The sequence below is a fragment of the Miniopterus natalensis genome, chromosome 11 (genome assembly GCF_054644295.1).
Source record: "Miniopterus natalensis isolate mMinNat1 chromosome 11, mMinNat1.hap1, whole genome shotgun sequence".
NCBI lineage: Eukaryota > Metazoa > Chordata > Mammalia > Chiroptera > Miniopteridae > Miniopterus > Miniopterus natalensis.
The window spans coordinates 40,103,456-40,129,670 of NC_142091.1; the positions used below are offsets into that span (position 1 = coordinate 40,103,456).

At 57.8% G+C, this 26,215-nt stretch overlaps 4 protein-coding genes across 8 annotated transcripts in view; 2 read left to right on the forward strand and 2 right to left on the reverse strand.

The window, feature by feature from the left end:
• The first annotated feature begins 1,057 nt into the window (after nucleotides 1–1,057).
• On the forward strand, nucleotides 1,058–4,860 carry PHOX2A (paired like homeobox 2A). 2 transcript variants are annotated; one of them, XM_016208444.2, is made up of 3 exons: nucleotides 1,058–1,274; nucleotides 3,389–3,576; nucleotides 4,411–4,860. In XM_016208444.2, the coding sequence occupies exons 1-3, from the start codon at nucleotides 1,058–1,060 to the stop codon at nucleotides 4,858–4,860; spliced, it is 855 nt and encodes a 284-aa protein (XP_016063930.2). The 2 variants fall into 2 exon arrangements, with proteins under 2 accessions (XP_016063930.2, XP_087678346.1); XM_087822220.1 differs by having other exon boundaries at nucleotides 3,389–3,575; nucleotides 4,386–4,860.
• A 606-nt stretch (nucleotides 4,861–5,466) lies between these two features.
• Nucleotides 5,467–19,274, reverse strand: INPPL1 (inositol polyphosphate phosphatase like 1). 4 transcript variants are annotated; one of them, XM_087821674.1, is made up of 29 exons: nucleotides 19,063–19,259; nucleotides 16,222–16,285; nucleotides 15,980–16,130; nucleotides 15,629–15,749; nucleotides 15,240–15,380; nucleotides 14,903–14,996; nucleotides 14,706–14,795; nucleotides 14,390–14,509; nucleotides 14,146–14,296; nucleotides 13,951–14,057; nucleotides 13,516–13,618; nucleotides 13,232–13,428; nucleotides 12,785–12,902; nucleotides 12,087–12,183; nucleotides 11,682–11,820; nucleotides 11,466–11,565; nucleotides 11,290–11,378; nucleotides 10,946–11,027; nucleotides 10,740–10,829; nucleotides 10,105–10,218; nucleotides 9,894–9,982; nucleotides 9,365–9,452; nucleotides 9,126–9,281; nucleotides 8,812–8,890; nucleotides 8,575–8,715; nucleotides 6,921–7,450; nucleotides 6,778–6,836; nucleotides 6,376–6,509; nucleotides 5,467–6,267 (listed from the first exon to the last, which is right to left on the reverse strand). In XM_087821674.1, exons 1-29 carry the CDS (start codon nucleotides 19,257–19,259, stop codon nucleotides 6,177–6,179), a joined length of 3,732 nt encoding a protein of 1,243 aa, XP_087677800.1. In that variant the 3' UTR covers nucleotides 5,467–6,176. The 4 variants fall into 4 exon arrangements, with proteins under 4 accessions (XP_087677800.1, XP_087677802.1, XP_087677799.1 ...); XM_087821676.1 differs by having other exon boundaries at nucleotides 5,468–6,267; nucleotides 6,778–7,450; nucleotides 14,411–14,509; nucleotides 19,063–19,274; XM_087821673.1 differs by having other exon boundaries at nucleotides 5,468–6,267; nucleotides 6,778–7,450.
• Nucleotides 19,275–21,056: 1,782 nt separating this feature from the next.
• The window catches only part of LOC107541142 (anaphase-promoting complex subunit 15), a 56,747-nt gene continuing 51,588 nt past the window's right edge, over nucleotides 21,057–26,215 (forward strand). The window contains exon 1 of the mRNA XM_087821681.1: nucleotides 21,057–21,223. The gene's annotated coding sequence lies outside the window, so the exon portion shown is untranslated. The remainder of the gene's footprint in view (nucleotides 21,224–26,215) is intronic.
• On the reverse strand, nucleotides 22,236–26,172 carry FOLR2 (folate receptor beta). The gene is made up of 4 exons (XM_087822221.1): nucleotides 25,999–26,172; nucleotides 23,146–23,334; nucleotides 22,858–22,993; nucleotides 22,236–22,727 (listed from the first exon to the last, which is right to left on the reverse strand). The coding sequence occupies exons 1-4, from the start codon at nucleotides 26,149–26,151 to the stop codon at nucleotides 22,441–22,443; spliced, it is 765 nt and encodes a 254-aa protein (XP_087678347.1). The 5' UTR covers nucleotides 26,152–26,172; the 3' UTR covers nucleotides 22,236–22,440.

A 26,215-nucleotide genomic window follows, 5' to 3' on the forward strand; every position in this document is an offset into this window, starting at 1 on the left:
GCTCTCCGCAGGCTCTTTCTCTCTGCCCCTCAGCCTCGGTGTCTGCGCTGGGTCGGCCCCTGGCCGTGTCTTTCCGAGGCCGCCCCTCTGTCTGCGGCAGCCTCGCGGTCACGGCCCTGTTCCGTCGCCTCTCTCCCCTGATCGCCGTCTCGTCCTGCGCCTTCCGTCTCCACGCCGCCTCCGCCCTCTCTCCGTCCCCCGGCCTCTCACTCCTCCCGCCTCCTCGGGCTCCGCCTGGCCCCCATCGCCACCCTGCTCTTCCCAAGTCCTCGCTTCACCTTCGTCTCCCTCTCTCGTCCGCGGCTCAGGCTCGTCTCCAGCTGTGTACCCGCATCTGGCGCGTCCCATCCCCTCCTCGCCTTCGCTTCCGTCTCCTCTCCGGGCCCCAGTCCCCATCCCAGGCTCCGTCCCTTCCCCGCCCCGTCTCCGTGCCCCCTCCCGGGCCGCCTCCTCGGTCCCCCCGCCGGGGAACCTCGCTGGGGGCGGGGCCGAGGGGCTGGATCCGAATAACTCGGTTATCGGGACGAATTGAATTAACTTCACACGAGCGCTGGCGGGCCCGCCTCCCCTCCCTTCCGCCGGGCCGCAGGTGGAGAAGCCGGGGAAAGGGGTCGAGACCTTCCGCCTGGCACGAAGCGCGGAGACCAAAGGTCTGGGCTGGATCGGGGCGCGATGGGCACCCTAGGGATGGGCCCCGCGCAGCCCCTCCCAGAACCTCCAGAGCCCTCGGAGGGCGGCGGGGGCCCTTTGGAGAGGGGGTAGGGTCGGGGGCGGCTGGGGGCGGGGTCTGGGCCGTCCAGGCCCCACCCCGAGGAGCTCGCCCCGCCCCCTCGGCGGGGTCCTGCGCGTTAAAAGACGCGCGGGCCGAGCGGCGCCGCACTTGCGCTGGACCCGGGTGGAGCGCGGCCGCGACGGGGCGGGCGGACTCGCGGGCGTTCCGAGCTGGACTCGAGCCCTCGGCGCCTGGCGCTCGAAGCCCGCATCCCGACCCGCACCTGGCCCGGGACCCCGACCCCGACCCGGCCCGGCCCGGCCCCCGTCCTCGTACCCCGGGCCGATGGACTACTCCTACCTCAATTCGTACGACTCGTGCGTGGCGGCCATGGAGGCGTCCGCCTACGGCGACTTCGGCGCCTGCAGCCAGCCCGGCGGCTTCCAGTACAGCCCGCTCCGGCCCGCCTTCCCCGCGGCCGGGCCGCCCTGCCCCGCGCTCGGCTCCTCTAACTGCGCGCTTGGCGCTCTCCGCGACCACCAGCCCGCGCCCTACTCGGCAGGTGAGCCCAGCCCCTGCCCAGTCCTCGCTCCAAATCCTGCGGAACCCCCAGCCCCTTCCCTACTCCGCAAATGATTGAGACAGTCCCCCACAACCGCCACCATCCCCGCCACAACCCCTGCGCTGGCCAGACCCTCCAGTGCCCCCTGGACGCCCAGCCCCTCTGTAAGACGGGGATGCCCTGGGCGGAGGGAGCCTCCCCCCTCGCCCTTCCCAGCTGCCACATCCCTGTCCCACACTCTTAGGGTCAAGGAAACAGCCCGTCCAGCCCCAGGCTCCTCACCAGGCCCTCCCCTCCCCACCTGCGAAGACTGACACCAAACCTCTGAATCCCCTGTATCCTTGGAAGATGCTCCCGGCTCGGTTTAACCAGACCCTCGTCTTTATCATCACCACCCCACTTCATGCCCAAACCCCCAGCAAGGACCCTTCCAGCAACTGAGCTGCCCAGATGAAAACCTTCCTAGTGCCCCAGAACCACCAGGCCCTTCCTGCCTGGTTTTGGACCCATCCCGCCTGTACCCAAACCCTCTTCCACCACTGAAACCCACTCCATGGCCCGAAGAAAAGGGTGCCCAGGTCATTAAGCCACTTTCACTTCCCTGTTCCTCCTGGGGCTCTCCCAGCTACAGTCCTGCAGAACCCAAAAGCTGCCCCTACAACCCCCAGACCTCTTGATCCATCCAAGTCCCCATCTGAACCCTCAGCCTCAAGGAGCCTCTCAGCCATCCCTGTCCCTCCCATTACAGTCCAGGCCGCCCCACCCAACCTCCTTATCTCCTTCCTTCCTGGGAAGACCACCACCGGGACCCAAGTAGAAGATTGGGGTCAGGGGGTCGGTGTGGGGAGAGATGGTGAGACAGGGACCTGGATTTGGAGAAATGAGATCCAGAGAGATGGAGCCAGAAACTGGAACAGGGATGGGGAGATTGGATGCTCTGGGCCTGATGCAGATGGGGACTGGGAAATGGGGAGTTCTGAGCTGGGGGAGATAGGGACAGGTGCAGAGAGATGTGAGCTGAGATGGGGAGATTGGGGACCTGGGAGAAATGGGGACCCAGGGTTGGGGAGATGGAGATAGGAACCGATGGTGGAGACAGGAAGTATGGGAGATGGGATGGAGGAAGATGGAAACTGATGAGAAAGGCAGGGGTAGGCTGGGGTGTTAGAGACAGGGACTAGGGGAGAGAGAACTCGGTGATAGGACAAAGAGGAAGGATATTGGGGACCCCTGGAAATATGGAGACCTGAGTGCAGTTTGGAGAGAGGGATGGGGAGACAGCATCAGAACTGTCTGGGGCGGTGGGGACTGGGACGGGGCAGATGGGAGGCAGGGGTGGGAAGAGAGTGAAGGGAAGGGTGGGACCAGCTTTGGGGGAGTTGGGACACAGAAAGGGGTGCTTGGGAGGAAGCAGAAGGGCAAAGAGAAGATGGAGGAACCTGGGTGGGGAGAAACAAGGACACTTCCCGAAGGGCACCAAGAGAGTGGCCCAAAGGGGGAAGTTAGAGAGAGATTCGGCCGGAGATGAGGGAGAGAAGGGACACCGGGCAGGGAGTGGGGTGTGGGATGGGGCAGGGACCGCGGCCGGGGGGGGAGGGAGAGGCGGTGGAGAGGGCAGATCCCGCCCCACGGAGAGCCCGCGGCCGGACTGAGAGGTGACCCGAGCAGGGGAGTCTCAGCCGCCCCGCCGAGGTCCAGGACTGGTTCCCGGGAGATTCTCGAGGCTCTTGAGACCGGATGGCAAGCCAAGGCCAGGGCGGCCAGACAGGCCCCGACGCCAAGCCGGCAGCCCGGCCGAGGGAGGGACGCGCTGACGGGAGGGCCGGCGGGAGGTGGAGGGACCCGGAGAAGGCCGACCAGCGGTCGGCGGCCTTGACGGGAGGGTCAGGTTCTGGTCCCTCGCTGCTGCTTTTGGGGCTCAGGGCGCCGTGTCCGCCTTCACCCCTGCGGGCTCCAGAGAGCGATAGAGAAGACGCTCCATCCGCGGCCGAGGCCGAGGCCCAGAGGCAGGCCAGGGGCGGGGGACAGTGAGCGCCCCCCGGGGGCAGGCCGCGGCAGGCCGAGCGCAGCCCCTCACACCCGGCCCTGGTTGCTCCCCTCCCGCGCGCCCGCAGTGCCCTACAAGTTCTTCCCGGAGCCGTCGGGCCTGCACGAGAAGCGTAAGCAGCGGCGCATCCGCACCACGTTCACGAGCGCGCAGCTCAAGGAGCTGGAGCGTGTCTTCGCGGAAACCCACTACCCGGACATTTACACGCGGGAGGAGCTGGCGCTCAAGATCGACCTCACTGAGGCTCGCGTGCAGGTGCGTGTTTGCGCGCGTGTGTACCGGAGTGTGTGCTCGCAGCGGGCTGGAGGCCACTGCCCGACCCCGTGGGGCCGCGGGACTGAGGGGCCTCGCCCGGCGGAGGGCAGGGGCGGCCTGCAGCCGGGAGCTGCGCGGGGTAAGTGGGGAGGACAGGACGCGCAGCCCGGAGAGGCGCTGGGCCCGGGACCCGGCAGACCTGAGGCCCTCGGGAGAACTGAGCTGGTCAGGCCCACGATTTCCCTTCAGGCCCCAGGTAGGGCCGCGCATGCAGGGTGGTGCTTGGGGAGCCGGAACGGAGGCCGAGCGGGTAGAGGGGATGCCCCCGCGGCCTCGGGTCCCTGCAAGGTGGAAGAGGTGGGGAAAGCCGGCCAGAGCCAGGTCCCCTCCCCAGCTCTGCAGCCGTGAAACTCCTGGGCCTGGAAAGCCCGGGCGCAGGGCGGACTCTGATGTCTGTCCTACAAATCCGAGTACAGATGTCCAGCTGGTCCGCCTCAGCTGCAGACAAAAGGTTTCTCCTAGCGTCCTAAGCCCCCCTCTGCCGCCGTGGGACACTCCAGGCGGGTACTCGGAGCGTCTTGTAGGAGGGCACTGGGGGACAGGGCCTTGGGTGAGGAGAGCCAAGGCGGAGTTCCCTCCGCGGGGTCCGCGGGGCCGCAGAGCCTAGGGGAGACTGAGGACCTGTAGGAAGGGGCGGGCGGAGAAGCGAGGGCGGCGAGCTGAGTGGTGGACGGCAGAGGGGCCGCGCTCGCAGGCCCGGTGACCCGGCCCTCTCCGGACCGGAGTCTACACTCGCGCGTGTGGTCCCGGGCTAACCGGCCCCTGTGCCCGCAGGTCTGGTTCCAGAACCGCCGGGCCAAGTTCCGAAAACAGGAGCGCGCGGCCAGCGCCAAGGGCGCGGCGGGCGCGGCGGGCGCCAAAAAGGGCGAGGCGCGCTGCTCGTCCGAGGACGACGACTCCAAGGAGTCCACGTGCAGCCCCACGCCCGACAGCACCGCGTCGCTGCCGCCGCCGCCCGCGCCCGGCCTGGCCAGCCCCCGCCTGAGCCCCAGCCCGCTGCCGGCCGCCCTGGGCTCCGGGCCCGGCCCCGGCCCGGGGCCACAACCGCTCAAGGGCCCCCTGTGGGCCGGCGTGGCGGGCGGCGGGGGCGGCGGGCCCGGCGCCGGCGCCGCGGAGCTGCTGAAGGCCTGGCAGCCAGCGGAGCCGGGGCCCGGGCCCTTCTCCGGGGTCCTGTCCTCCTTTCACCGGAAGCCCGGGCCCACCCTGAAGACCAATCTCTTCTAGCGGCCGGACTCTGGAGGCTCCGGGCCTGGCCCCAGAGACGCCCCTGCCCCTCCAAGACCTGACAGCCCCTCCCCACCCTGCGGCCTGCCTGAAGTCCCTATCCGACCCCACCTCCCGCCGTGTCTGACCCCTAGGTGTCCTCTCCCCAGTTTTGGAGACCAAGTCAGGGCCACTCTTGTCCTCACCCACACCCACCTAGCAGAGTGGGGTACTTTTCACTGGGACCCCCTCCCCCCCAAAGGAGAGCCCAGAGGCCCTTCTAACTTGGCTTTCTTTGGAGCCGGGATCAAATAACTGCCCGTCCCTAGCAGTGCTCGAACGTGAGGGTCCTCAGAGGAACAGCCGGCCCTGCCCCTCACTTTGCAGAGGGCTGGGTCACTCCTCACCTTGGTGACCAGCCAGCTGCCCCACCCCCTCAGGCCCACCCATAATCAGCAGCCTGAAGGGTCGCACCCGTGTATCCCTCAGCATTTCCTCCCATCTGGCAACCAGCCCGGCCCAGAGGGCAAGCCCCTTAGAGGAGTGGAGGGTCTGCCAGGGCGGTGGGACAGAGGGCTTTCCTCTCCACTTCTTGTTTTGTTTTGTTGTTTTTTTCCTTTGAGAAACTTGTAATTTATTGAGGTGAGTTTTGCTCAATCCAAATAAAACTTAATTTATTGAAGACATCATGCTGGTAACCCCTCTGAGTACCCAGGATGGGGATAGGTTGGCTGCCTGCAAGAGTTGAGTCTCCCTTGCAACCAGCGAGGACCCGAGGCTGCTACGCATAGACCAGAAGACAGTGAGAACAAAGCAAACTGGCACTTTATGGCAGAGATCCACCCCCACCCCCAACCAGCCCCAATAATATTAAAGTGCCTGCCCTCCCTAAACCCACACAGAAAATCTTAAATTAACTCCAGCCCGGTACTCGGGCTGTTCCTTCATTTCCGGATGGACACCCCAGAGTGGGTGATGGGGAGAGGTCCTAGCTGAGCCCCTCCCCTTGTGGTTTAGGCCGAAGGAAGCAGTGGTGAAAGTGGGGGCCCAGACATACCCAAATGGACCCTCTAGGGTAACCCTTGGGGCTGAGAGGACAGCACCAGAATAACCAAGGTCCTTGGTAACCACGGCAACTGATCTCTGGTGCCCCCAAGTGTAAAAGGAGGGGCAGGATATCCTGATCAGGGCATTCCAAACGATTGGGCAGTGGGGAACACAGATCCCCAATAAATAGGTAGAAAGATACTGCCCCACCCCTCATAAATTTTCAACTCGGGGACCATGGCTGGGATAGGGAGGGGCGCTGGATTCGCAGCTTCACAGTGCCACCGCCATCACTTGCTGAGTTGCAGGGTGTCCAGAAGGAGGCGCTTGTGTGCCGGGTCCTGCACCCCGGCCTCCTCCAGGTCCTCCTCGGTGATGTCGCTGTAGGAAGGGGTGAAAAAGGTTGAGAGATTGGCTAGGCAGTCCAGAGGGCCCCTAGCTGCGCCCCGGGGGCAAGCCCCACCCACCTGCCTCCAGCCCCACCCCCACCTGAGAAACTCCAGGTCGTCCCAGCCATTGTGCACCAGGCCCTCCTCATAGCGCTCCAAGCCGATGGCCCGCAGCCAGGCACCCATGCCTGCCTCACCCAGCCCGCTGGCCCGCCCGCCCTGCGGGCACGGAGCCTGAAGGAATAGGGCATGTCAGGGAGAGCACTGAGGGTGCCCACACACACAAAAGCACTGAAAGACAGCCACATTCTACCACATCCTCGGGGGAGGGAGGAGGGAGGCAAGGACTGGGCTTAATTCATGTGTCTCCCAATTTCCCAGTACCCAGCTCAGGGTAGAAGGGACACCATTGAGTGGTGAATGGTGGAGTAAAAGGATATCGCAGTCCATGGGCAAGCACACACCTCAGGTATACACAGCCAGCCACCCCTGGTCCACACACCTCCTCTGCCAGGTCCTCCTGGATGCTCTCTCTGATGCGAGGTGGAGGGAAGCTGAGAGGCCGGCCATAGTCTGAGGGCAGTCCCCTGGGTGGCTGCAGCTCCAGGGGGCCTGGCAGGAGCACTGAGCGGCCAGGCCCAGCAGGAGCGTAGTCCACCTCACTCAGTGTCTTGGCCATCTGCAGCACCGAGCAGGAGCGATCGTCCCCACTGGCTACCTCCCCCAGGAAAGTGCTAGTGGGCGAAGGGCCTGGGGGCAGTGGGGGTCTTGGATGGGCCTTGGGAGGTGGTGGGCCACGGGCCTCACCCCCACTGCGGCCCCGGACCACAGGCCCTGGCAAAGGATCCAGGCTTGGAGGCAGGAAGATGGCTGAGTCTGGCAGTGGCGGGGGTGGAAAGTCTGGAGGGGGCAGTGTGCCCCCGGACTCTTCATCTGATGAGCTCCCCTCTCCCACACGGGGAGACCGGTGGCGCCCAAGCTGTGGAGCAGGCACTGTGATGGCCACCTTGTTCTTGGTGGCAGGTGGGACAGGGGCCCTGGCAGGTGGAGGTGGCTCTGGGGGCAGCAGCTGGTGTGGGACCCCTTCAAGGACGTAGTAGGCGGGGTTATTGAAGCTGTTCTTGGGTGGAGGAGCAGCCACCCCTTCAGGCTCTGGAGCCCCCTCTGGCTTCAACCTGGGTTAGGGAGCAGGATAATTAAGTCAGGACCCAGAAACCCAGAGTGAAGGCAGTGAGTGCAGTAGACTGGGAGTCAGGGACATGTTTCCCAGTCCTAGACTTGCATGTGACCTTGAGCACATCACTTTCCCTCTCTTGCCCTGGCTGTCCTTATCTCCAAAATCGGGGAACAGAAGGAGTTGAATGGATAACATCTAAACTTCCTTGCTGCACTCACTGAGATCCTCAGATCTTTTATGACTTTGTAACTTTGAAACCTGAGCTGAAAGGGGTGAAAACAGGTGCCAGAAGGCAGGGCAATATAGACCTTTAATGAGAATGACCAGCCCTGATTTGGAATAACCTCTGGAGGCATCTGAAGCTGATCTACTGAAGACTCACTCAGGAATTCAGGCTAGTTTTACACAAACCTGGCAATAAACCAAGATGGCTGCTAACAGCTGAAGATGAGTGAAAAAGCACCAAGCTGGACCTAGGAGTTTTTAGTTAAGTTCAAGCAACAGCTGGATTTAACCAGAAAGCAAGCCTTACTTTCCCAAAGTATGATCCACAGAACACTATTTCCCCAGGATATTAATAGTTATTAAGTGGAAAAGAAGTTTCCTGGCCTGTTGAGTTTGGGAAACTATATTCAACAGAGTTGAAAAAGGGTTTCCTTCCTGTCCACATGCTCAGAGCTTTGGCTAATACTAATGTGCACTGGGAATATCTAAGAAAAGAATCTAGCAAGAACCATTTCCCAAACTCATTTGACCACAAACCTGTTTCTGGGGAGGGGGCGCACTTGTGGGGCAGGGCTCCACAGAAAGCAGAGGGAAATCCCAAGTGGAGGCGTGTGCCTTCTCCACACAGAAGGCTCAAACTAATTCTGTTTACGTGGAGGGAGCTGTTGCAGAAACAATTTCTAATTCACTGTCTTAAGGTAGAATTGAGAGGAAAGGCTGACTATGCTCCCTTTGACTCAGAAAGCCACAACTAAAGGAGGCCTGGCTGGCCAGAGTGGCCATGGCATAGGGCCATGGGGCAGCAGAGCACCCAAGCAGCAGACAATCCCCAGACTGGCTCTGAGAGCCAAGCACAGTGATGGATAAAGTGGGGGGGATGATGGGTTCTTTTCTCACCTGGGGGTCAAGGGTTCCTCCCGGGGAGCAGCTCGAGGTGGGGCTGGTGGCCTCCCAGTTGGTGGTGGTTTCTCTGGTTCTTCAAATAACTTGGACAGCGGGCAGAAGGCCTCTGTGGGGCCTGGCTTTCGGCTCCCTGACCTGCCAGGGGTGAACAGGGCAGGGGAGATGAAGTAGGGGCTGACCAAAAGCCCCCAGGCACCCCTTCACATGACACCCAACACAGCCCTAGCTCACCTGGGATCCTGGCTGCCTCGGGACACAGAGGGGACTTTGCTCTTTGTTCCTGCCTCATCCTTATCAATGCTGATCCACTCTGGGGGAGAAAGGGAAAGGAGACTCAGAGGGGACTGATCAGGCACCCACTGGCCTTCCAGACCCTTCCCAGCTACTCCTCAGGGCAGGCCCACTCCCAGCCAGGGCTGCAGAACTTCCAAATACTATATTCCAGGGATTCCAAAATGCCTTCCCCACACCCGTGGCCCTTCCCTCCTAGACCTGCCCACACCACCTCATCTCATGCCCCAAACCCCTCCCAATGGAGCCCCCACCGTAGAGTCGCTCACGGGTGCCCAGGCGCTCTGTGGGCACCCGCACCTTCATGGAGCCACGGATGTTGCCTGTCTCCTCGCCGCGGTGGGACAGGAAGGTCAGGAACTGCTGGGCTGTGCTGCCAATCATGGACTTGAGAGCCACCACGCACTCCCCTGAAGGGCAAACCAACAAATTGCCAAATTTTTCTAGGGCCCTGTGTGGCTTCCTGTGCTCCTTGATACCCCTCGCCCCTCACCATAGGATTCATAGCCATCCATGGACTTGACTGTGAGCAGGAGGTGCTGGTCTTGCAGGTACTCGATGTCAGCCAGAATCGGCTTGAGCTGGGGAGCAGAGAGGCCCAGTGAGGAACAAAGCCCCCACCATCCCTACCCTCAGGCTCATGCATGATCATTCCCACTCAACTCTAAAGGCAAGATCCCAAATCCTTAATGTAGAAGACATAGCCCTGCATAGGCCTCTCATAGCACTTAACAGCATTGTAACTAATTAATTTTTTGCATTTCCCAATGGCCAATACAGGACCTGACATTTAGCAAAGGTTCTAAGTATTTATTCAACAAATGAACAAACTGTAACTTGGTCCTACACCCACTAAGTAAAGCAAAGCCCTCTCCTCACTCATGTTCACCCCCACCCTGACACACACACACACGCATGTGCTCCACAGGCTCTGCCTGCCCTCCCAGGCAGGCCCTGAATGCACTCTACCATACCCCTCTCCGTGCCCGCACCCACAAGCCCAGGCCCTGCTGCAGCCTCACCGTGGGCAGCTGGCGTGAGGACCATTGCACTTTGAGGAAGTTGATGTTGTCACTGCTCTGGGCATCATTCTCAAAGCTCTTCTTGTACTCTGGGGTGGAGGTGGGAAACACACATGGAGTGCCACCTTCCCCTAACTAGGGGGCTGACTGCTCTGGGCATATCTGGCCTCCCACCCTCCTTGGCCCACTCCAGCCCTGAGCCCCTTCTGACCCTCCAGGCAGGTGGAGTAGAACTCAATGAAGAATTTGGTGCGGCTGGCCGTTTTCACAATGGCCTCGATGCTCTCAAACTCAATGTAGGCCTGGTCTGAAGTCTTTGAGAGCCCTGAGGGGAAGAGGGAGGAAGGCAGACAGGAGAGCTAAGAGGGCAACAGGAGGAACAGGATGGAGAGACTGAGCCCTGGGATAGGAAGTCAGGGGCCCTAGGAGAGCAGGAGGGAAGGCCAGGAGGGCCCCCCAGTACCAACAAGCCAATAGGGAGAGCCTAACGCCCAGACCCTGGATCAGGGCAGACAGACAACCCAAGGATGAGAGGCCATCTAAGAGGGGGCCAGGGACCAGAATGCCTCAGGGACTGCCCTCCAACAACCCACCACACCACCAGGAACATTTGTGGGCACACAAGTGGCCCCAAGCAGACACAGACACACATACACACATACTCATGGACATGTACCTCTTACAATGACCCAGGCACACAAACACTCTCACACATCATATTCAGAAATACTCCTGCATGTACGTCTACACACACACACACATGTATTCCAACCCATGCACATCTAGGCCTCCATCTGTGGCCACCCAGATGTGTGCCACACCCACAAGCACATCAGGAATAGTCACCTTTCTTAGAGATGAACTGAGAGGTAACTCCAACCTCAAATGTCCCAAACACGGGGGAGTGGTCACTGGTGACAATGTCATCAGTGCAACCTGGGGAGAGGGATAGAAATGGGGGCTCAGGGGAAAGCTCCCACTTCCCAAAGCTGGAGCAGAGTCAGGACAGTGACCACCCAGGATCGCCATCACCCTGTCCATGAGGCTCTGACCATAGGAATTGCAGATGATGTGGGTCTCAGGGTAGGATTTCCAGAGAATCCGGTCACACCATGAAGGCACATTGGTCCGGACCTGGGGCAGGGGATGATGGGGCAGCATGGTTAGGGACAACAGCTGGGGGTTGCTCAGCACAAGCCCCCCCAACCCCAGAGCTGATAAGGCCCCACATCCTTCCCCTTGGATCCTCACAATACCTAGTATCACCCCTACAGCCCCAGAGGGGCCATAGGCACTGGAGTGGCAACTGCAGAGGCCTATACCCTTGACCCCACAATACCCTTGATTCACTGCAGCTCTGGGGCCTCCTAAGGCTCACCCTGTTTTCCTCACTCACCCCAGTTGGTTTCTGCTTGTGCCAGGCATATGTGTCCCGGGAACCCCGCTCATAGCGGTAGGTGGGCGGGAAGGAGATCTCCTCTTCACCTTGGGAATGCAGGGAACAGGTTGCGGTCAGGGCTCAAGGATATCACAGATCTCTGGCCCTCAGACCTCCTACTTGGCCACACTCACTGAATCGGAGGAAGACCTTGTGCTTTTCCCGCTCCAAGTTGAGCTGGTCCACCCTGAGTAGAGGTTCAAACTCCTTCCTGCTGATATAGTTCAGGATCTCCTGGGGTGGGGACACAAAGACTGGAGACTTTTCCTCTGAGCCAGAGACAGAGGTGAGAGCCCATCTGACTCCCAGCCCAGCCACCCTACCAGCCTTTCACCAGGCCCTGCTCGCACCTGGATATCCATGTCCAGACGGTAGTTGAGGTCGCCAAACCAGAAGAGGTGAGTGAAACGCAGAGAGATATCAAAGGCACTGAGCTGGCGGTCACCCAGCGAGAGCAGTCGCAGGATATCCAAGTAGTTCTGGTTCCGCCTACAATGGGGATGGGAAGAGGTTCCCAGAGTTAGGACTCAGGGGCAGGCAGAAAGGTAAGAAGTCTCTGGGGTCAGGAATGGGGTAGGGATCAGGGCCCCTGAGGACAGAGGAAGGTCAAGGAAAGGATAGACAGAGGGGTCTTGAGTTGGATAAGGGAGACAGGGAAAGAAGTGGGTTATGGACTAGGATATAGGAGGGGGCATAGATCTCAGGTGAAACAGGGGGTGAGGGTGAAGGGACTATGTGGGAAGGCACCCACTCACCGGGCAGTCTTCTCATTTCCTGAGGTGAGGTGGCAATTCACAAAGCCAAATGAAGTGCCATTGAACATGAAGGAGACGCCCACAGCCCCCTTGTTTCCTGTCAGGACATTGGAAAAAAGGCCCGAGTCACCCTCAGAGGGCTCCCAGCTCTCTCCTCTGCCCCTCAAAGCAGCAGTGGGAAGGTTCTCCCACCCCAACCCAATCCCCATGTTAGGAGGCAGGCAAGCCCCTGAACACACACCCACACCTTCCCCAGACATCCACGTGGGGCACACACAGTCCAGCTGGATGGCCTGAGTGTGTCTGCATGTCTGAGCAGATCCCCTGGAAATCCCAGGGGATCCCAGGGGTGAAGCTGTAAGGACCTACAGATTCAGGGCAGAATCTACCCTGGAGGAGCACTGGAATGCAAACCAACAGTCCAGTGCACTATGCCAAGCTCCACCACGTTCTAGCTGTGCGACCTTGGACAGATAACTCAATCACTCTGGGCCTGAGCTGTATCATCTATAAAACGGAGGTAATTATCCTGACCTGCCTTGCTGGTGGGGCCAGAAGAGATTTAGAATAGGAACATACTTTACAAAGTTCAAAGAGATCTATATATGGAAAAGCTGAGACCACCTAAATAGGGGGAGATCCTGGGCTGGAGAGGAAGCAGGGGGTGTGGACAGAGGGACCCCACCCGCGCTGCTCACCCAGGGTGTTGGCAATGCCAGTCTTCACACTGGACGTACTGACGTGGCTGATGCGGTTCTCATGCTCTGGTTTGACCAGCACAGCCACCTTGATGTTCCACAGTGACTGCATGGCGATCTGGGTGGAGAGGACAGGGTCACCTCTGACCCAAGCTGGGCCACTGTTTGCAACCTCTCCTCCCCCCCACCCCCCAGCCCATACTATATACTGTTCTGGCAGGCACAGGATAGGAAAACCTGCTATCTTTTTCTGAGGGGCAAAAGAGAAACTTTTGCTATGGAGGGTCTCCTCCCATAGCATGAAGGACTCAGGTTAGATCTCCTAAAGTATATGTCCATGGACCAGAAGAACAGCCAGTCAAGTTGTGTTCCCCGAGGTCACCAAAAGGTCAAGCAGGATAGTTTGGGGCGTGAGGAGAGGGGACTAGACAAGATGGCCCCCCTCACCGGGCGGTAATCCAGATCTGTGAGCTCCTTGAGGCCCCCGCGTAGCAGGTCCAGCCATTCTCGGTCACCCACCGAGTTCTCCTGGGTCCCAAAAACATAGATGTCATGGGGTATGGTCACCGTGACCTCATCCAGGGTCTTCCCCAGTCCCTTCGATGTGAACCAAGATGTCACATTTTTCGGAGGAGGCACACTTCCTGGAGGTGAAGGGGATGAGGAGTGGTCAGACCCCTGCTCTGGGGCCACTCCTCCCTCCCACCTCAGCCCCCGCCCCCAGGCCTCACCCATGTTCCAGGTGCCTATGAAGACAGAGATCATGTCAGGCTCGTCCTGCTTCGAGTGCTTGTTCTTCATGAGCTGCAGCAGCTGGCAGAAGGCCTCCCGCTTCTGGGGAGACAGCAACCAGTCAGAGGCAGGTGAGCAGCCAGGGAACCCCCCTTCCAGGGATATCCTACTAGGTAACAGGTACCAAGAGGGGAGGGTCATGCCTGTCTGATCACCATTATATAGCTCAAGTATATAACAGGTGTTCAGTAAATGTCCATTGAATGAGTATTTAAATCTACCCTCAGGCCGCCCCCTCTCCATACACGTACTCTCTGCCCCGTCAGACCCACCCCTGCCAGAAGGGATGACATGCCTACATCACGTGTTCCTTCTCTTCCCATTCCATGGGGACTCCTGCAGTCCCCAGTGGTGTAGCCCAATCTGCTGCTCACCCGGGCGCTGACAAAGATGAAGTCCTTGCGCTGTGTCCGGTCTTTCTCCTTCTCAAACACGACACCCAGCTTGTTCTGGACACGCTGAGACTTAATGAGCTGGCGGACTAGGGGATGGAGAATGAGTCACACTGGCCTGTGTTCTGAGGCCCGGGGCTGCCCTGCCCACCCCTCCCAGGTCAGGCCCTGGCTCACTGCGGTCATGCGTGAAGGTTGTCCAGTCCTCCTGCGAGTCTCGCTGTCTCCGCAGCAACACCAGCCGCCCACCCTCCACATCCACGCTCAGTGTGAACTTTTGTGACTTCCCAATCTTGGTCAGATCACCCAGGGTCACATCCAGCTTCACCTGCAGGCCAAGAGGTAGGGAGATGCCGAAAAGACCACAGGGCAGGCAGTAACCCCGTCACCTCCAGCTGTCCTTTGACCCACGAGGCCCCACCTGGCACCCCCTGCCATGTACCTCAAAGGCCTGCACAGGGATGGTCTTGGCCTTACGTGTGCATGGCTGCAGGGGAGCCGGGGGCGCCGTGGAACTTATGTCTTGTAGGGCCTTCAGGGCCTGGAGAGGGCAAGGATGGGGCAAGGTCAGGGGACATGGGAGGACAGGGAACAAGGTCAGAGGGCTACAGCTGGGAGGGGAATGGTTGAGGTTGGGGGTCAATGCTAAATTGCAGATTCAGCCTTGAGATCAGTTAGGCCAATGCAAGTGGATAGGGGCTGGTAGGTAAGGGGTCAGAGGTCAGGAGTCAGGCCACCTTCTTCTGGATGCCTGATAGGAAGTCCTTTAACACTGACAGCTTCAGCACCAGGCTCTCTAGTTCCTGCTCCCCAGTCTGTGGTGGGTTCTGAAGGGAGAAGGAATAAGTCTTGCACATGAGGCCACCATGCAGGAGGTCCCCAACTCAGCCCCGGAACATGAACCCATTCTCCAAAGATCTCCCCTCAATCCCACCTGTTGCTGCAAAAGGCGGGTCACCATGGGCGAGCTCTGCTGGTCAAACACCTTGGACAGAATTTCCAGGCCAGATAGGACCTTATCCACCTCACTAGGGGAGACATCAGGTCAGAATAACTCCCCACCCCGATCCAGGTACAGGGAAAGGGGGCTTTAGCCCCCACCATGAGGATGCAAGGGTTCAGGTGAGGTGAGGAAAAGTCAGGAGGCAATGACTGGTTCCCTGTTCAGGGATAGAGGTCAGAGGTCAGGGCATTTGTGCAGCAAGGGGGAGCAGGTGAGGACAGGTCAGAGAGGTAAGGGTGCAATGTCTGGTGTTACATGTTCCAGGTACCTGTGTAGCCTCCGGCATGAGGTGGCAAGAGTGCGGGTGAGGTGCGGCAGGTTGCTGGCTCCACTCCGAACAGCCTCCAGGTCCAGCCCGTAGCTGCCCTTCAGGTACTCATGTGAGACAGTGCTCAGCCCATTGGGAGCACTTCGAGAAGGGGTTAAGAGGTCAGTAGAGACCTTGCTGACCCTGTCCCAGCATCCCTACCCTATCCCTAGAGGAGACAGTACTGGTGACAGAGTACCATGGATCAGGATGTCGGTCTCTGGGGCTGAGATGGGATGGGGGCTCCTAGGGGGTGGGGCTGGGGTTTAGGTCTTCCCCACCTTTGGTGAGAACATAGTTCTTAGAGGAGAAAGGGACTACCTGCTCAGTGGAGGGGGTTGGGGTCTTACCTCTCAGCAGCCGGAGTTGTGGGGGTCTCAGGGGCTGGTGCGGGGCTGCTGGGCCCCACAGAGGCACAAATGCTGGTGGAGCCAGAGCGTGGGGGCAGTGGGGGCTTCTCATCCTCCCCATCTGTGGACAGGGGTCAATAGGGCTTCCATCTGAGCCTCCCACCCTCAGTGAAGTACGGGGGAATGCCATGGCGATCAGAAACTTCCGTGGAAAGGGCGTAAAGGGTCCTGGCATCATAGTTAGAGCGGGGGCTTTAGGGAAGGCAGACTGAGAAAATGGGATGGAAAGAAGCAGATAGTATTTGAACATGGGGCAGGGCAGGCATTTGCACACTGCACACCAGGTGGCACCTGAGGCATCACGGTCGTCTTGCGGGTCTGGCTCTCTTTCCCGCTCCACAGGCAGCAGCAGAGCGCACACCAGGCCCTGGTTGGGCTGGGCGTACAGGCCAATGAGCTCGCCCAGGGTCTGGAAGCGGCGCACAGGCACACCCTGTGAGGTCTGCGGCCAGCAAGGGTGGGAGAAGGATCAGCCAGCTGTTCCCAAGCCACAGGCTGGAATCAAGATCAGGGGTCAGGGTCCAAGCCCCTACCTGCACAGCCAAGAAATCTTCTCCATCAGGTAGAATTCGATATGTATGCACATGCTTCTGATACCTGACAGCAAGGCAGAGGTCAGAATCTGTCACTCCCAGGCTAGAGTCTAAGCCCCAAGGTACCCTTTCCTCCTGCCTCTGGGATCAACCCCCAGCCCTTTCAGCTTGGCTTCCCTAAAACCATTTGCCTAGGCTGCACAGGGTTAATGATGGGGCCAGTCCATGTCTATCCTGCTAGTGTCACCAACAGGCAGGAATCCACCCCCACCCCAGACCTACATAGTCTCCACACCTACTGCAGGGCCCAGGAAGCAACAGGCAGCTCTTTTGTGGCCTACACAGCTGTCTAAACAGCCCCTCTGGGCTGTGGTACCAGTCTGGGCCCCTCGCCAGATTAAGAGTCCTCAGAAGCCTGGGTAACCACTGTTTGCATACATGGGCAAAGTGCTAACACACATGTGCCTGCTGTCTGTGTTCACATTGTTGTCTAGCTCTGCTGAAGTTGGGTGTGTCAGGGGTAGTTTTGCTGGGGAGTGTGGGGGTATCATCCTAGGGATTTCTACCCCTTTCCCCAGACACCAGGAAACAGGATGACCTAAGGAGGCCCCCTATGGTAGACCCAGGCCTCTAGGAGCCCCAAACTGAGGAGGTGCAATAGGGGTGCTGACAGATGGCAGCAACAGCTGAGCAGGTGACAGCTGAGCTAGGCCAGGGTGGCGCAGGCCACACTCACTGGGACTGGAGGCTCCCTCTGCAGTCATCACACCTCAGGGAGGATTGCCCAAGGAAGTCACCCAGGCCTGCATATTGGGCAGGAGGGGGTGTTGGCACCAGAGAGGACCAAATGGCTGTTGGAGAAGACCGTTTACCTTGGCCCCAGGACCATCCCCTTCCCTCAAGTGGGCCTCCTTTGAGAGCTCTCCTGGCTGCCAACCAGACACAAGCCATGCAGGTGTCTGTATGTGACTGGGTGTTGGTTTGTGGACTGTAGGTCTCTGTTTATAATAATAACATCCTATTAACTGAGCTCTGTCTCTGTGACAGGCCAAGTACTTGGCACAGACGTGATCTCATTTAATCTTCACCTTTTGAGGCAGATTTTATTATCCCCATTCTCCAGAAGAGGAAACTGAGGCTCACAGATGAAAAGTTATCTGCCTAACCACAAAGCAAGTAAAAGGCAGAGCTGGGATTTAAAGCCAGGGAATAAGCCAGGACCTATATCCTGGCCCGCTGGTTGTATCGCCTGTGCCTGTTGGGGCAGGAATGTGTACTGAATGTTACCTGTGGGTGTATATACAGGTAAGCAAGTATGTTTCTGATCACCCATGCCCAGGCTCCTGAAATGCGAGGAGTAGCCAGAGTCAGTTGGCAAAGCTGAAGTAGCTCCCCACAGACCCTCACCCCACCCATCTCCTCTCCTGGCAATGGAGCCAGGATTCTCCCCTCCTGAGACAATAACTGTTCCTCACCCAGACACAGGCCCAGCTGTCCTCTCACTCAACAGCTGACCCAACACCTGCCTCCCTCCCCTTCCTAATTAGGGGTTAGGCCTCAGAGGGGGGTGGGAGGCAGGGCTCCAGGATATTCATGTGCTTAGGCTGTTCCTCTTTAGTCTTCGGGGCTGAGCCTCAGACTTGAGGCATAAACTGAGACTTAGAGTGCCCCTTCCTCTTCAGGTCCACTGCCTACATCAGGGTTTCTCAACCTCAGCCCTACTGAGATTTCAGATGGCATAATCCTTTGTTGTGAGGGAATGTCCTTGTAGGATGGTTAGCAGCATCTCTGGCTTCTACTCACTTGATGCCAGTAGCATCATCCAGTTGTGACAACCAAAAAATGTCTCTAGACATTACCAAGTGTCCCCTGAGGGATCAAATCAACCCCAATTGAGAACCACTAGCCTAGGCCAATGCATCCCCCAAAGATGTGAAGGGAATAGAGGGGAAAGGGATAGAGGGAGAGAGGTTTGGGAGAGCTCATGGGGCTAAGGGGGAAAATAGCTAGATCTAAACAAAGCAGCCTGTGGCTCCCCACTCACCACCCCCCACTCCTGAGGCCCACAGGACTGAGAGGTGTGGGAGACAGACAGCTCAGGGAGAAGACTACAAAAACTAAAAGTGCAAACTCACCCCAACACCACCGCCAGGTATGGCTGATGGGTAGAGGCACAGAACCACACCCACTCAGAGAGCTGCCAAGTCTAGCCCCACATCAGCACCCATAGCTTAAGGCTAGGGCAGTTGGGAGCCAGAGCACACACACTCACTCATTGATTCATGAAATTATGGCCTGGCCCCATACAGCCTCACCCTCTTCTACTCAACACCACCCGGTCCCCAGCCCCAGCCATACACAGCCAGGCAGGTGCGAGCCTCAGTCCTGGGGGCACAGTAAAGCCCGCTAAGGGAGCTGCTGACCATAGTCACACACCCCATCAGCCCCTCTGGCCCCAACTCCAACTACACCTCCCTCTCAGACACCCAATCTTTGTATGAAAAGCACTGCACACAACCATGCAGTGTACATCCTCACCCCTCCAGGTCCTTCTACCTGGAGGGTGCCTGAGGGGTCTGCCAGAGACTCCCTGCATTTCCCCCCCTTACAGCCACCCTGGCAGCAGAACTGCATTTACTCGGCTTCATCGCCCCAGAAAGTGTCCGAGACACAGCAGGAAGGAAATGCTCCCGGCATCCTTCCTCGGCCTCAGCATAAAGCCAAGGCCCCACTGGGGGGGGGGGGGGGGGCGCTGGTGTCCCATTGTCCCAAGCCCTCGCCACACACTCAAGGAACCCCACACTGTGCCCCCCGCCCGCCGAGAGCCCCAGCGCCACTCACAGGACGCAGAGCGCGAAGGCGCCCGCCACACTCTCGCTGTCTCGGACCAGGAAGCTGCCATCGCGGCCTGCCCGGGCCAGCAGTTCCTCCGCCGCGGCGCGGCTCAGGTCTCGGTGGTACCAGGCGGGGGCCGGGCTGCCCAGCGCGCCCCCCGGCCCGTTGCCCCCGGGGCCCAGCGCCCCGCACGCGGAGGCCATGGCCCGCGCGGGGCTTAGCGCGGCCGGCGCCCACCACCCGGCGCCATACCCCCGGCACGCAAGGGGCTGAGGCTGAGGCCGGGGCCGGGCCGGGGCCGCGGGCCTGAGGATCTGCCGCCGGCCGAGGCAGGGATCCGGGCACCGCGCTCCGCCGCGCAGGCCGCCTGGTTCGCCGCGCCACCGCCGCGGCCGGCAGCGCCGGCCTCAACTTGAAGAGAAAGAAAAGTTTGTTCAGAGGCGGCGGGGGAGGGGTAGGCGCGGAGTCGGAGCCAGCGGCCCGCCCCCTCCCCCTCCGCTGGGCCCACCGCCCCGGACGCCTTGAAGCCCCCGCCCCCCGCATTCCCACAGGACCCGGGACCTCCCGAACCCCGCAAAGATTCTGCCCCGCCATCATCAGCCCGAGGAGATCCGGCCAATCCCCCCAGAGAAGCCCAAGCCCCCCCCATCCTGTGCCCCGACAGTTCGGGATCCCGGCCTTCTCCCCTGAGAATGAGTCCCCTTCAATAACCGCAATATGAACCCCAACTCCCATAGACGTCTGATTCCACCTAAAATCCTTTCCATTCCGCCCTCCCCCCATAGCCTTGCTGAAAAGAGTTCCCAAAACCCGTGAAGGACCCCACGATGAACTTCATTCCATCCCTCTCCCCATCATCCAAGCGGCCCCAACCCCCAAGTAATCCAACTCCCCCTTAGACCTGAACCCCTAAACTCCACTAGGTCCAGCCCCCTACAAATAAGGCGGGGGAATTCCCTCCATAGAGATCCGAACCCCTACAAAGGCCCTGACGAGGTTCAGTGCCCTCGAAACCCTACGCACCGTCCCTGGCAGCCCCTCTCAGCCCAGGCAGAGCCCTTCCCCCTCTCGGCCAAGTTCGTGGCACCATCCACCATACCCGCAGGCCCGGGCCTTCAGGGGCTCAGCAGTCCGCCATCAGGCCTCCCTCGGCCCGTCCAGGAGAAAGTTCTCTCAAACCCGTGGGCTCCTGACCTCTCCCCAGAGCCGCGGCCGCCGCGCGCGGACCCCCACCTCCTGGGCGGCTCGGATGCCCCTTCCCGGGGGAAGCGGCCCTAGACTCTCAGCGGCCACTTAAGATGGCCATCCTCGGCCGCCGCAACCCCCTCGCCTTCCGCCCCGCCCGCCGCTCCGCCCCCGCGGCTCTCGGTGGAGCCGGGGGTAGCACCCGCGCCCCGCCTCCCCGGGCCCCGGGTCTGGATCCGGGACCGCTGACCCGCCTAGTGGCCTCCGGCACGTCGCCGCACCGAGCGGAGCCTCGCCTTCCAGCTCTGTGTAATGGGGATAATGTGATGAGGGCAGACTCGGTAGGACCGAGCTTGTAAAGGTCTCGGCGCGGGGCCTGGCATCCAGCGGGCGCTCCCGAACGGCGGCTATTTTTATTATTAATTAAGGCGTACTGAAGGTGACAGCTGTGTAAACTGTAAAGCGCGGCGGCTGAACGGACGAGTATTATTAGCACCCGCCCCCGCCCCAGCTACTCCCTCCAAGTCAACAAACTTGAGCCTTTGTAGGCGGGATGCCGAGTGGGGAGCTCCTCGAACCCGGCCTGCTGGGCCACCCCCGACCCCCTTCCCTCCAGCCCAGTGAGGCACAGACACCTGGAGGTGGGAAAGGGGGCGGGGCTCATAGGAGGGCTGCCCGCCCCTCCCCCCCAAAAAAAGACCTAGCCCTCGGCGGCGCCACCCGTGAGTCCGCTTCCTGCCCCGCCCCTCCGCCCCCCTAGCTCCTTAAAGGCGCAGGCTGCCGCCTGGCTGCCGCTGCTGCCAACTCCTGGGCCGCCGTCGCAGGTTCCGCTTTAACCTGGGCGAGAACTTGCACTTTGCTGAACTGAGTGCCTGAGTCAGTCGGGCCGAATTCCTTACTCGATCTCAAATACGCGTTGACTTAATGCAGCTAGAGCAAAGCCTGGGACGTGGAGGAGGCTCTGTGGAGCCTTCCGAACTTGGTAAACAGAATAACTGAGAGACCCTCCCACGAACGCAACAGTGTCTCCAGGCCCCTACGGGAACCCAGTCGCTCGTCCGCCAATCTGTGCCCGACTTCTCTCCTCGGTCACCTCTTGCTGTGCGGGGAGGGGGCAGCCAGGGGCGGCAGGGAGAGGCCTGGACTAGGAGTAGTCACACCTGATTCTCGTTCTAGCATGGTCACCCACCTGCCTGATATTCTCAGGCAGGTACCCGCGCCTCTCTGGGGTAACTGCAGCCTGAGTATGGAGACAAAGACTAACCCCGGGAGGAAAGGGGAAGTGAGGGCCCCCGAGATCAATGGAAGCTCAGTTCCCTGGGGAATGTGCAAAGACAGAGCAACCCTCCAGAGAAGGCATATCTACCATTGCCACCCAGATGGGGGACAAAGGTAAGCGTTTCCATCCCTCTTCCAGCCACACCTCCAGGACACAGCCTGGCTGAACCAGTTCAAGGCTCTTGAGGATTTCCTCCCCAGAAACCCCCCAGATTGCCCTCCCCATACGCTCTCTTCCTCCTCTGAGGGTCCCAAGCCCCAACTCTGCCCCTTTAGTCCACATTATGTGTGAATTTTTTTCCACTCCCATCCCCAGCTTGCTCATTACATAGCTGAGCATAGAGGCAGACAGACAAGGCCTGGGGGAAAGGGAGTATTTGCGGACCAATATAAATTATGAAGTCCTGGACCTGCCTCTTACTCGAGGCTACAAGAGCAACAGGGTCCCTGAGAACTATTCATGTGCAGACACTGGGCTCACCTACTTTCTATGCAACAGCTCCTTTATATTTCACAACCCTGAGGGAAGGAAGAATTTTTAGCCCCATTTTAATGAGGAAAAAACTAAGGTTGAGAGCAGTCAAGCAACTGTTCCCTTTCACATAGTGAGTAGCTGAGCTAAGACTGAAACCCAGCTTTCATTTCTCTAAAGAAATCCAAAAGCTATGGAATCTCTCCTCTATCCACTCACAAACTCACAACCAAAATAATTCATCAGACATGAATATGTCTATTTATTAGAACTGGCTATCAGAGAAATCCCAAGCCCCACCATGGAACAGGAACTGGTTGACAGAAGGATGGGTAATGGATGGAGGCATGCTTAGGGATCCTTCATTTGTGGACCTGAGCTGAACAGACAGTGGTCCTTGGTCCTCAAAGCTGGGGACAGATAGAGTGGACAGCTGGGAAGAGCTGGACTCAGTCAAGGAGCCAGAGTTGTAGGATCAGAGCCAGGCTGAACAGGAAAGGCCCAATCCCATGGGGCATGGCCCTAGAAGTCATGGCCAAGGCATAGAACCTCGCCACCTCCTCATTGGGGTTGCCTTGGGCTGGGTCGAACCACATCTGGATGCAGCGGCCACTCCCTCGGCTGTATTGGCTGACCTTGTAGGAGTGATCCCACAGGCCCTCACACAAGGCTGCAGGAGTGGGGAAGTAGGACTCAAATGTTAAACAGACATCCTTAGCTGGACACTCGTTAGAGCCTGCAGGGGGAGAGAGGATAGACACAGACTTTCAGCCCCTGGTTACCCGAGAAATATTCAAGCAATCCCAAATCCTCAAACCACCTTTGTCTAAACCCCACCTCCATCTCCCCACCCGTCTGGCTCTCACCTGAGGTCCAGTTCCAGCCCCTGTGCCAGTTACTCTTGCAGGTGTAGGAGGTGCGGCAGTCCTCCCACCAGTTCTCACAGTCCTCTCTGCACAGGGGCACATTCAGAAAACGTTCTTTGCGCCAACTCTGGTTCACCTGGATGGGAGATAAGGTGGGAAGGCTCCTCTCAGTCAGACGTGTTGGCAGCCACAGCCTTCACTGAGCTGGAGGGCAGCCTGCTGGGGTGGGGTGGGGTGGGGTGGCGTGGGGTGGGGTGGGGTGGGGTGGGGTGAGGGAGATCCCAGTACCTCCTGGATCCAGGGCCCCATGTTGGGGGAGCACTCATAAAGACAGTTGTCCTGGATGAAGTGGCGCTTGCAGATGGGCTCCATCTTGCCACAGTGGTCCCAGTTAAAGTTATACAGGAGGGAGGTGTCCTTGTGCAGCTCCTGGCTGGTGCTGACAGAGCAGCAGGCGTTCTTCCTCCAGGGAGTGCACTGGGTGGGGAGAACTCAGCACTAAGTCGCTCTCCCACCACAAACTTCCGCCACCTCCATCCTCTGCCCATTTGGTGCTCACTCTCCAGCCCCAGGTAGGTTGCCCTAGAAAGGCTCACTGTGAGGACCTCTCTGTCCTTGGCCTTCAGGAACGCCCATCTTGGGGGACACTCAATTGCAACAGTGTGATCAGGGGTTTGTGGGAGCCTGGGAGAAACTCTGCCTTGGGAGGACAATAAACTATCATATATATACCCCTTAACACTTTATAAAAAGTTCTTAAATTTATTCATTAAAAAATTATTATTGAGTAGTTATTCTATGCCAGCTACTGTTCTAGACATAATACAACAGACAACAAAACAGGCCCTAGCTAGTTTGGCTCAGTGGTTAGAGTGTCGGTCCGTGGACTGAAGGGTCCTGGGTTTGATTCCAGCCAAGGGCACATACCTCAGTTGCAGGCTCGATCCCTCGCCCCAGTCAGGGCATGTGCAGGAGGCAACCAATCAGTGTGTCTCTCTCACATTGATGTTTCCCTCTCTCTCCCTCCCACTCTCTCTGTAAAGCAATGGGAAAAATATCCTCAAGTGAGGATTCAAAACAAAACAAAACAGACAGGAATATGTGTTCTGGTCAGGGGAGACAGACAGTAGGACACTAAAGAGAAAAAATATGGTATGTAAGGATATGATCAATTATATAGGACCGTTTACAGCAGGGAATGGGTATGTGGAGAATGGGATGAGTGTTGAAATTTTAAATAAGTTGATCTGAAAAGCCTCATTGCAAGGTGACATTTTGAGAAAAGAAGGAGAGAGCCTTGGCTGGGTAGCTCAGTTGGTTAGAGCATCACTCTGGTATGCCAAGGTTGTGGGTTTGATTCCCAGTCAGTGTTGCTCAGTGGTTGAGCATCAACCCATGCACCAAGAGGTCACCGGTTTGATTCCCCAGTCAGGTCACATGCCCAGGTTTCGGGCTCAATCCCCAGTGTGGGGGCGTGCAGGAGACAGCCAATCAATGCTCATTCTCTCCCACTGATATTTCTCTCTCTCTCTCCCTTCCTCTCTCTCTAAAAATCAATAAAAACATTTAAAAAAAAGAATTAACCAATGAATGCATATATAAGTGAAAAAACGGATCGATATTTCTCTCTCTCCCTTTCTCTCTCTAACATCAATAAATTTTTTTAAAAAAAGGAGCCCGGTCGGCGTGGCTTAGCGGTTGAGCATCGACCTACGATCCAGGAGATCGGGGTTCAGTTCTGGGTTAGGGCATATGCCCCAGTTGCAGGCTCAATCCCCAGTCTGGGGGGTGCAGGAGGCAGCCGATCAATGACGACTCTTTCATCATTGATGTTTCTCTCTCTCTGAAATCAATAAAGATATGTTTATAAAAAAAATAATTAAAAAAAAATTTTTTAATTAAAAATAAAAATAATAAAAAAGAAGGAAAGAAAAGCAATGCAATAACACATTGTTGAATCCTTATTTTTGGCAAGTATTAAGATCTGTGTTCCCCCCAGTGGCTAGGCCAGTACCAGACACATAGTAGGCCCACAGAAACATTTGCTTTAAAAAGTAAAAGTAAGTGAAAAACATATTTATGATTTCCTAACCTAAACCAAACTACATCCTACATATGGGCACAGCATAGTTTAGCATGTTTTCAATATATACCCAATTTTCCAGGACAACAAAAACCATGAAATGGAAAGCTGTACTATATGTTTTGTATTACTGGAGTTAATCACTTTTGTAGAAAATTGTGTCATCAATGGCAACACTACTTAGAGTATTGTATAGCATTTAAGTTGCTAATAGAATGCACTGTACAAATCTTCATTTGTAGCTGCTCCATTCATGTGCTGTTGCACAATGACTTCTAATGCAGCCATACCAGAGAACCGACATATTGAAATGTAGATATTTTATTATAAATTACTTTCTTTTTGCTTCTGCTTTGTGTTACAGGTAGTTATGTTGACATTTTTTAAATTAAATGTGCAAATAGACTCTATTAGCTTTGAACTTCATTCCAGGATAGAAAAGAGAGTCTAAACAATACTTGTCATAAAAAGGAGCTATGGAGACTAATAGGGTTGCAACCAAGTAGCATAAATTTTTATAGAATGTGTGAAAGTACAACACCTCTACCCCATGTCACAGTCATAAGGGGCCTTCTCCTTTGCTCTAGCACTCCATGGGACTGGCATATAGTCAAAGTAGGAAAAGCCATCCTCCCCCAAACCCCTAGAGGTGTCCAGCCCCGTCCTACACCAATCCCTACCCCACGACGAGGGCTGGTGATGCCCAGGTCCTCTGTGTGTCCATATATTCCTCTGGGCCTCAGTTTCCTCATTTGTGTCATGTAGAAAATATCATCTACCTACCTCAGAGGACCACTGGAAAAATGAAAGCATGTACAGAAAACACATGACACCTAGTAGGTGCTCAGTAAATGATTGTTCCATATTATTGCTGACATAATATCCCGTTCTGAGGAGGCCACCCTGAAAGTCACCTAAACCACTCCCCGATCTTCGCCTTCTCAGCAATAATCATAATGTGAGGTTTCTGACCCCTTAACCCTTCCCCCACCACCCTAACTTCCTCTTCCATGTGAGAACCTGTCCCCTCCCGCATCAGAGCCACACTCCAGCCATACCTGGTTATGCAGCTGGTCCTCAGGGCCTGGCTTGGCCTTGTGGTGTTTGGCATCCATGCAGACGTTGAGCAGGTCTGTCCTGTCTCTGGCACTGCACGTGGAGGCTGAAAACCAGGCCAGCAACAGCAGAGGTGGCATCAGTTTCCAGGCCATGACTTTCTGTCCCTGTGGAGGAAGCTGTGATTAGGGAGGACAAGGTGTGAGGGGAGAGACCCCC

What these genes read in the sequence shown, in the direction of transcription:
- PHOX2A (XM_087822220.1), top strand. Translation starts at nt 1,058, where the DNA reads ATGGACTACTCCTACCTCAATTCGTACGACTCGTGCGTGGCGGCCATG. An exon ending in GCCCGCGCCCTACTCGGCAG is followed by an intron (nt 1,275 to 3,388) that starts GTGAGCCCAGCC and finishes GCGCGCCCGCAG; the next exon opens with TGCCCTACAAGTTCTTCCCG. An exon ending in CTCACTGAGGCTCGCGTGCA is followed by an intron (nt 3,576 to 4,385) that starts GGTGCGTGTTTG and finishes CGTGTGGTCCCG; the next exon opens with GGCTAACCGGCCCCTGTGCC.
- INPPL1 (XM_087821673.1), bottom strand. Translation starts at nt 19,259, where the DNA reads ATGGCCTCCGCGTGCGGGGCGCTGGGCCCCGGGGGCAACGGGCCGGGG. An exon ending in AGACGACCGTGATGCCTCAG is followed by an intron (nt 15,750 to 15,979) that starts GTGCCACCTGGT and finishes CCCTGTCCACAG; the next exon opens with ATGGGGAGGATGAGAAGCCC. An exon ending in GTCTGGACATGGATATCCAG is followed by an intron (nt 11,566 to 11,681) that starts GTGCGAGCAGGG and finishes TCCCCACCCCAG; the next exon opens with GAGATCCTGAACTATATCAG.
- FOLR2 (XM_087822221.1), bottom strand. Translation starts at nt 26,151, where the DNA reads ATGGCCTGGAAACTGATGCCACCTCTGCTGTTGCTGGCCTGGTTTTCA. An exon ending in TGGGGCCCTGGATCCAGGAG is followed by an intron (nt 22,994 to 23,145) that starts GTACTGGGATCT and finishes TCTCCCATCCAG; the next exon opens with GTGAACCAGAGTTGGCGCAA. An exon ending in GGGCTGGAACTGGACCTCAG is followed by an intron (nt 22,728 to 22,857) that starts GTGAGAGCCAGA and finishes CTCCCCCTGCAG; the next exon opens with GCTCTAACGAGTGTCCAGCT.